Source organism: Lithobates pipiens, unplaced genomic scaffold, assembly GCF_037356315.1.
Source record: "Lithobates pipiens isolate NorthernLeopardFrog02 unplaced genomic scaffold, aLitPip1_a1.2 Scaffold_10, whole genome shotgun sequence".
Lineage (NCBI taxonomy): Eukaryota > Metazoa > Chordata > Amphibia > Anura > Ranidae > Lithobates > Lithobates pipiens.
Genome location: NW_027507686.1, coordinates 34,568,100 through 34,577,550, shown reverse-complemented (window position 1 = coordinate 34,577,550; position 9,451 = coordinate 34,568,100). Strand labels below are relative to the sequence as shown.

Sequence of the window (9,451 nt, the reverse complement as noted above, 5' to 3'; positions counted from 1 at the left end):
TGTAAAATGTGAGTAGATCTTAATATTAATAAACTAACGATTTGGTTAAGAACGTATTACACTATGGATATGTCTTTCCTTATATAATTAACGTTGGATACCATACGGACGGAATAACGAAGCTTCACCCAGTGCACCAGCAGCAGCCAGAGAGCGACACAGTGGCTTACATTGTGAAGGTCCATCCAGCCCCACAGGGGCACTAACTCTGGTGAGAGCATTCACATACTATAGCACTGAGTGGCGCACCGGGGATGAAGTTCTCTAATTGAAAACCCGCACTATTTGCACGAGTGAATCAAATATTCCCTATTGACTTTATGTACCAATTACAACAATAATCTGAAGAGGCAGTATTACTAAGCCAAATATTAACTTTGGACTTACATTGGACATAGATGCGTCTTCATGCGATTATTGGTTGAAAATATTTCAGACCCCTGGTTGTTCTGATCCTTAGTTGTTGTTTATTTGCACATTTTGCGTCTTCATGTGATTTTTTGGTTGAATTATTTCTGATCCCTGGTTGTTCTGACCTTTAGTTGCTTTTTTGCACATTTTTTGCACATGTTTGCACAATCAGTTCTGAACTAGCACATTGTTGAATACTAACAATATTTCCACCATTTTGCACACTTAAATGAATGTTTACATGGTTTTAGTACCCATCCATAGTAGGTTGATACGCATATGATAATTTAATACCCATTTTGGTTTTAATTATAATGGAACATGAATGTTGACTCCACATTAATCACACACAATTTTCTTTGGATAAAACTGTTTTAGGAAATCTCTGCACGGTATCACCAAGGCCGCGTACACACGGGCGGACTGTTCGCCCAACCTTGTCCGCTGAACAGTGTTTGGGCGGACAGTCCGCTCGTGTGTGGGCTTTCAGCGGACAGTTTCAGCGGACAGTTGGACGGACAAAGTCTTTCGGAAATTCCGAAAAACTGTCCGCTGAAACTGTGTTTGAGCGAACAGTCCGCCCGTGTGTGGGCTTGTCCGCTGTACTTTCGAAATGAGCGGACTGTTCCCGCTCGGAAAGTCCGCCCATTTCGAGCGCGTGTACAGGTAGGCGGGGCCCGCGAAGGAGACGTCGCGGGCTCCGCCGCCTGGAATGGGCTTAAAGGGGAACCCCAACGCCGAAAAAAATCGGCGTGGGGGTTCCCCCCAAGTCCACACCAGACCCTTGTCCGAGCACGCTACCCGGCCGGCCAGGAAAGGGGGGCGAGCGAGCGCGCCCCCCCTCCTGAGCCGTACCAGGCCGCGTGCCCTCAACATGGGGGGTGCCTTGGGGAAGGGGGGGCCGCGCGGCCCCCCCACCCCAAAGCACCTTGTCCCCATGTTGATGAGGACAAGGGCCTCTTCCCGACAACCCTGGCCGTTGGTTGTCGGGGTCTGCGGGCGGGGGGCTTATCGGAATCCGGGAGCCCCCTTTAAGAAGGGGGCCCCCGGATACCGGCCCCCCACCCTATGTGAATGAGTATGGGGTACAATGTACCCCTACCCATTCACCTGTAAACTAAAGTACAATAAAAAACACAACACAGAGAAAAAATATTTTATTGCACAGCTCCGGGGGTCTTCTCGCCGGACTCCTCCGCTATGTGTGTGTAGCTCTTTTGCTAGCGGAGGAGTCCGGCTTTCTTCCTCCCCGCCGCCGGCCTCTTCTCCCGACTTCGGGGGTCTTGTCCCCCTCTTCGGTTCTTCTGCCGGGCCACCGGAGAAGAAGAACAAGAACGGAAGGCGGCGGCGGCGGCGACGACAGCGGCGACAGAAGACCGGGCCACCGCCTGTAAAAGAGCTACAAGAAGGCGCGGTGGCCCGGCAGAAGAACCGAAGGCGGCGACAGAAGAACGGAAGACGGCGACAGAAGACCGGGCCACCGGACCAGGCGCGGTGGCCCGGCAGAAGAACCGAAGAGGGGGACAAGACCCCCGAAGTCGGGAGAAGAGGCCGGCGGCGGGGAGGAAGAAAGCCGGACTCCTCCGCTAGCAAAAGAGCTACACACACATAGCGGAGGAGTCCGGCGAGAAGACCCCCGAAGACCCCCGGAGCTGTGCAATAAAATATTTTTTCTCTGTGTTGTGTTTTTTATTGTACTTTAGTTTACAGGTGAATGGGTAGGGGTACATTGTACCCCATACTCATTCACATAGGGTGGGGGGCCGGTATCCGGGGGCCCCCTTCTTAAAGGGGGCTCCCGGATTCCGATAAGCCCCCCGCCCGCAGACCCCGACAACCAACGGCCAGGGTTGTCGGGAAGAGGCCCTTGTCCTCATCAACATGGGGACAAGGTGCTTTGGGGTGGGGGGGCCGCGCGGCCCCCCCTTCCCCAAGGCACCCCCCATGTTGAGGGCACGCGGCCTGGTACGGCTCAGGAGGGGGGGCGCGCTCGCTCGCCCCCCTTTCCTGGCCGGCCGGGTAGCGTGCTCGGACAAGGGTCTGGTGTGGACTTGGGGGGAACCCCCACGCCGATTTTTTTCGGCGTTGGGGTTCCCCTTTAAGCCCATTCCAGGCGGCGGAGCCCGCGACGTCTCCTTCGCGGGCCCCGCCTACCTGTACACGCGCTCGAAATGGGCGGATTTGCCTCCGCCTTACGTGGGCGAGTCCGTTCATTTCAAAAGTTGAGCGAACTGTTTGCCCAACCTTGTTCGTCAAACAGTCCGCTCGTGTGTGGGCAAGTCCGCTCATGCAAATTTTGAGCGGACTGTTTGATGAAACTGTTTGCCGAACAAGGTTGGGCGAACAGTCCGCCCGTGTGTACGCGGCCCAACAGTTTTTTTCTTTTTATATAAAAAATAAACACCAGGTTTTGATGATAAGTTAACTCATCACATCACTGATAGGGTTTAGCGCCATAACCTTTCTATTTTACACTTCTCATTTCCCTCTCCTCCCCAATAAGGAAGTGAGGGTTTCAGGCACAGGCAGCTCTAACCCAGTATATTTCCTTTTCTCTCTTCATTTTTCTAATTTTATTTCACATATTTCTATCACATTGGAGATCTGATTTTTCCATAGCGCGACTTTATTTATTCATTTACCTTTCTTAGACAGGTATCTGCACCCCCCTCCCCCCTGAAAGGTGCCAAATGTGACACCAGAGGGGGGGAGGGTTCTGAAAAGCGGAGGTTCAATTTTTGAGTGAACCTCTGCTTTAAGAGACTGGCAACCTGGGGCAATTTTTTATATTTTCATACACATGCTAAAATCAGAATTTGTTGCTAGAAAATCCCTAAAACAACCAAACGTTATATATTTTCTGAAAGCAGAGGCGCTGGAGAATAGAATGGTGGCGGTTTAATTTTTTTATATGAAATATTTGCACAGCTATTTATCAAATGCCAATTTTCAGCAAAAAAATAAAAAAAACCCTGGAGACCACCATCAATAGGTGTACCTAGTAGTGGACACTCAAGATCTCCATACCGTTAGATTTGGAGGCCTTCACTTTTAGGCCTGTCTGTTAGATCCCAGAGACCAGCATCTTTATGATGTACCATTGGTTCCTGGAGACCAGATACTAGGATCAGATACCAGGATCTAATGGTACAGCCAGACAGTGGTGATCTCAAAGGAGTTGTAAAGTCAGAAGGTTTTTTATCTTAATGCATACTATGCATTAAGATAAAAAAAAACTTCTGTGTGCAGCAGCAGCCCCGCTAATACTTACCTGAGCCCCATCTCTGTCCAGTGATGTCCATGAGTGTCTCAGCCGTCTGAGACTCTCCCTCCTTATTGGCTGAGACACAGCAGCAGAGCCATTGGCACCCGCTGCTGTCAGTCAGTCAGCCAGCCAATCAGGAGAGATATTGGGCGTGGCCAGGCCACAGCTCTGTGTCTAAATGGACACAGGGGGCTGTTATTCGGCTCGGGGTGACCCATAGCAAGGTGCTTGCTGCGGGGGGCTCAACAGGAGGGAGAGACCAGGAGCACAGAAGGGGCACCCGAGAAGAGGAGGATCTGGGCTGCTCTGTGTAAATCCACTGCAACACAGCAGGCAAGTATAACATGTTTGTTATTTTTATTGAAAAAAAAGAGACTTTACAGTCAGTTCAAGGTTCTAAAGGTTATGGCCCATTGGTGGTGGTCATCTGGGTACTAATAGTGAAGCCTAGTGGTGGTCCTAATCCCCCATCCCCACAAAAAAAAAAAAAATTGACAGAGAAAAGAGAAATGCATGAGCAGGAATAAAGAAAATGTGCAGATTTCAGACTTTTATTGAGATTTCTTGAATTTTTCCATTACTATCATGGAGTTATTTGTACTGATGGCTTAATGCAACTAGAAGCATTCACCACCACAATAGACATATATGAGTACAGAGTCACTGCACACACAGACAGGATCTGGGAATGGTCACAGGAGAGGAAGAAGAGTGAATACGCCTAGTACGTAGAATAATGTCTAGATCAGCAGAACACGCAAGTGATGGATGGGGAAGAGACATCAAGATAAGGGGACAGGGGAGACAGGACACCGCTAGAAATAAGGAAAATTTTCAAATCTACGCAAAGATAACCCCTAACTGTCCACATGTTTCTTGCCCACCACATACCTCATACCATAATTCTACATTTCACCGTCTACAACCAATATTAACTTCTGAGCTGCCAGATACACCAAACCTATCCAACTATGTCCTTCAACACACTGAACTTGTAGAGTCTGCCTTACCTACTGACAACCCTGTCCATTGAGGACTCAGAAACCACCCATTCCTAGTGTTATCTGAAGATTTCCAGATCCCAGCTCTAGATTAGAATCAACAGATCTCCACTTTCTGTTCTGTTCTAAAGATCTCCCAATCCCAGTTTCCGGGTATGTTCCTGATCCATGCTATACATGATCAAATGGACATCTCTGGCTCTCTTCTCTTAAAAAGCATAAATCCTAGCTTTACAGTTTTTATCTGGAGATCACCAGGTCTCATTTCTACAGTATTGTATTGTGACCTATAGATCCTAACCATCAAGTATAAAATGTATGGTCGCAATGTTTTTAGGTGCCATAAACAGATCTCCAGCTGACTTTCACCTCACCCAGCAATCTCTGCCCATGGGCTTTCAGAGCTTAAAATGAATCTCACCAAAGCCATCAATTTGCTGCCCCAATTCTACACCTCTACAGAGAAGAGTCAGTCTTCTGCAGCATGGGATGACTACCACATGTTTCCCTCTATATAAATCTCATCCACCACTTACCCCACACCTATCTGCTCTTACCCCTGTTAATTCCAATCACAAGGGGAACTAAGAGACAACACACCAGATGAACTACTGTCACCCAGGTTTTTGGATCCCCAAGAAACGCCAGACGCTGTTTAGAGGGGGAGGGGTGCAGGAAGCAGAACTTGCAAAGAAGAGATGGATAATGAATGGGGAAGAGGGGGACTTGGGGGAGAAGGTGCGGGTTGCAACTCTTCAGCAGGACACTTCCATGGTGTGATTGATCTGCCCAATCCCCTCGCTGCTTTCTGACTGGGTGCAGGGCCGTGGGCGTCCTCCATCCACAGAACTGGCGCTGGTGAGAGAAGCTGTGCGAGAACGGGCGAGTCGGGTCATGCTGGCGGAGGGCACTGAAGGCATAGAGAAGGGAGAACAGGATACATGTTAGTAGAGAGGCTACAGATGAACACTAGCTGCATAACAGGAGCTCCAGTAGCAACTAAATGGTTAACACCCTAACATATAAGACCCGGAATATGGCCAAGATTTAACCCTTTCATGCAGTAGGGTAGCAGCAGCCTGAGATTCTACAGGAACCTGCCAACCAGGACATGCTAACCAGAACAATACGCCCCCCGGGGGAAGGAATGCCATGGGCCCCTTGGAAAAAGGAATGCCATGGGCTTCCCCACCCCAAGATTTAACACCAAGACAGGGGCCTGGTGATAGCCTTGTTACTTTGAAATTGATGTTCTAAAAAGCAGGCAAAGAGTACCCGTTTCCACTGTTACAGTGGCAGCTGCATGTAGTGATGACAGAGGTAGGGGCAGATGCCCCATAGCTGCCAGAGTCTGGGGTGATTCAGAGGGGTCCTCGGTAACTCAGAGTCTCACATTTGCGAGAGAGGGGCCCATTACGAAGAGCTCCTCCCTGGTAGTACTGGGACTCAGAGGGGTAAGCTGGAGTTACATCATCCTCTATGAGGGAGGTAGGCACAGCAGTCATGGGGTTGAGGTGAGCTACAGCACTGGGAACATGCAGCATTGACAGCAAATCTGACAGCAGAGCAGGGGAGGGGAATATTGGGTACCTGCACTGGCACTTTGTCTCCGATCCTTCAGGGAAGCAACTGAGGGAGAAAGACGAGGAGGGAGAGAGGGGCGCACACAGGGCAGTTATGAGGAGAGGTGGAGGAGACACAGAAATGTCACATTAACACATTAGATACAAATATTCTGAGAGACAGACATGGTACACTGCACACAGGGTGAGCAAAGACATAAACATGGTGGGAGGCAGACACAGCTATAGGACCAAGGAATGGGTAGGGTGACACACAAACAATGTTAACACTAAAAGGGACTTTGGTAGACGTTTCCACTTAGGAATGTGATGGTGGTTGTGAAAACTGGACACACACACACATCGTAACACAAATTGCCAAAAGGTGTACCCACAACTGCCAGACACACAACCAAACAAAATAACCAACAGACAAATGGCGAAGACCATTGGATACTCACCATTAGGCACACATAAATGGATACCCACTACCAGCCATTCACCATTGAATACCATCCACCATCAGATACGCACCACTGAATACCCCCTCCCTTCAGGCACACACCATTGAATCCCTGCCTTCAGGCATTCAGCACTGGATAACTGCCAGTAGGAACATTCCAATAGGTACCATTCATCTGGCACATACCACTGGATACCTGCCATCAGAAATTCATCCTCAGATACCCACTATCAGGCACACGCCATTAAATAACCACCATCAGGTTCTTACCAGTGAATGCTTGCCATCAGGCAAACACCACATACCCACCATCAGGCACACAACATTGGATACAGGTCATCAGGTACTCACCATATCAGACACAAACCAATGGATACTGACCATCAGGGATTTACTATTGCATACCCCCCATCATGCAAACACCACTGGATACCCACCATCAGGCACTCCCCATTAGATACCCACCACTAGGCACTTACCACTCGATACCAGCTATCAGGCACTCACCATTGTATACCCAACATCAAGCACCCACTCTTGGATACCTGCCATCAGGCATCCACCACTGTATACCCAGCATCAGGGACTAACTTAGGCTGTCACCATTGGATACTCACAATCAGGCACTCCTCACTGCATAACCACCATTAGGGATTAACCACTGGATACCCTCCTTTAAGGATACACCAATGGCTACTGTCCATCAAGCACACACTATTGGATAACTGCCATCTGGCACTCACTGCTGAATACCTGTTATCAAGCACAAACTATTGCATACTGGCCATCGGACACACACCACTTTATATCTGCTATCAGGCACACAACATTGGATACCAGCCATTGACCACTGTGCCATATGAGCTATGATACCCCCACATGATCCAGGCAAACTGTACTTACTATATCCCATTCCTTGGAGGAAATATTTGAAGGCTTCTGTCAGTTTTCCAGGCTGTGCAGGAGAAGGCATTATGTAACTACACTTCATATTAGCGACATCTCAAGACCCACAACATACCAGTGATCCCCTCCCACAGTCTTGTTTTTGTCTCATATAATTCCTTTTGTCTAACGATCTCCCATGACAGTTTGGACATGAATGTTTATTCATAGACATAGGGTTACTGAATGATATAGAGAAATGGTTGGCGTTACCTGTGTCACTTGAGGAAGTCCACCAGAATCGGCCATCTGTGGGGGCAGAAGAAGGGGCAGCTAGTGAATAAATATGTTTACATAAGAAATGCAGCTCAGATGAAAAATAAAATATTGGTGAAAAAAAAGTGATGAACAGACACCGCTCCCCAAAATGAGAAACCAAAAATCCTGTCCTCAGCTCGCTTCACCTGCTGCTATTGTGGTAAAACAGAACAACACTGAGGAGAACCCAGTATGGTCATACCAATCAGTAAGAAGGATGAGATTAGGGGTTGAAAATTCTACAGAAGGCGTTTGGTTAATTGTAGGAGGATGGTGCACAGTAAATGGAGGCTATGGAGAAGGGGGTGGGAAAGATGGAAGAGACATTAAGGGTGGGATAGTTGGGGGAGGCAGATACTGGGGGATTGGAAGCCATGGGTAAGGGTGAGGGTGAAAGGTTGGAGGAGGGTGAGGCTGAGAGTTTATATGAGGTTGAGGAGGTTGGACTGGGCTGATACTGTGAAATGAAAGCTATAGAGAAAAGTGGGCTTGGAATGGTTAGAAGAGAGTCACACTGCGGATTAGGAGAATTGGATGGTTGGAGAATGGTAATACTGAGGGATTGGAAGCGATGGAGAAGGCGAGGATAGAAAGGCTGGTGGAAGATGATACTGAGGGTTGGGAAGGTTGGAGGAAGGTTATACTGAGGGATTAGAGGCTACAGGAGAGATTAGAGGAGGAAAGGTTGGAGGAGCGTGATACTGAAGGTTGGGATGGTTGAAGGAGGGTGAAACTAAGGGACTGGAAGCTATAGGAGGGGGCAGAGGTGGAAAGTTTAGAGCAGGGTGACACTGAAGGTTGGAACAGCTGAAGGAGGGTGATAATGAGGGATTGGAGGTTATACCAGAGGATGGAGGTGGAAAGATAAGAGGAGGGTGATAGTGAAGGTTGAGGTGGGTGAAGAAGGGTGATACTGAGGGATTGGAGGCTATAGGGAACGGTTGGAGAAGGGTGGTGTTGTGGGTGGGGATGAGGTTGGCAAGGTTGAAATAGGGGTAATGCTGGAAATTTGGAGGCTATGGGTAGCAATAAAGTTAGGATGGTTGGAGGGGGTGATACTGAGGGACTGGAGGCTATGGGGAAGGGATGTGGTTAATATTGTTGGAGGATGATGAAGCTGTGGGTTGGCAAGGTTGTAGTAGCTTAATGCTGAGACATTTGAGGCTATGGGAATGGAGCAAGGTTAGGATAACTGGAGCAGGGTGATACGGAGGCACATAGGTTATGGGGAAGTGATGCGATAAGTATAATAGGAGGAGGATAATGCTGAGAGATTGAAACAATGGTAATAGGGAAAGGTTAGGATGGCTGGAGGAGGGCGACACTGAGGCACAGGAGGCAGGGATGAGGTTAGGATGGTTGAAGGAGGATAATGCTGAGAGATTGGAGGCTATGGGGAAGGGATGAGATTAGCATGGTTGGGGGAAGGTAATGCTGAGAGATTGGAGGCTATAGGGAAGTAGTGAGATTAGGATGGTTGGGAGAGGGTGATACTGAGGCACTGTAGGCAATGGGGAAGGGGTGAGATTAGTATGATTGGAGGTGG

The 9,451-nt window shown here is 48.7% G+C and overlaps 1 protein-coding gene across 7 annotated transcripts in view; it reads right to left on the bottom strand.

Annotated features, from left to right (window-relative positions):
• Positions 1-4,213: 4,213 nt before the first annotated feature.
• Positions 4,214-9,451, bottom strand: part of NDRG4 (NDRG family member 4) — a 68,286-nt gene continuing 63,048 nt past the window's right edge. For 5 of the 7 annotated variants that reach the window (XM_077453750.1, XM_077453746.1, XM_077453759.1 and 2 more), the window contains 4 exons: positions 7,861-7,896; positions 7,606-7,657; positions 6,268-6,306; positions 4,214-5,587 (listed from right to left, as the gene is read on the bottom strand). In XM_077453750.1, the coding sequence (XP_077309876.1) occupies positions 5,433-5,587; positions 6,268-6,306; positions 7,606-7,657; positions 7,861-7,896 (282 nt within the window). In that variant the 3' untranslated portion in view covers positions 4,214-5,432. The remainder of the gene's footprint in view (positions 5,588-6,267; positions 6,307-7,605; positions 7,658-7,860; positions 7,897-9,451) is intronic. The other 2 variants (XM_077453756.1, XM_077453767.1) reach the window with 1 other exon arrangement.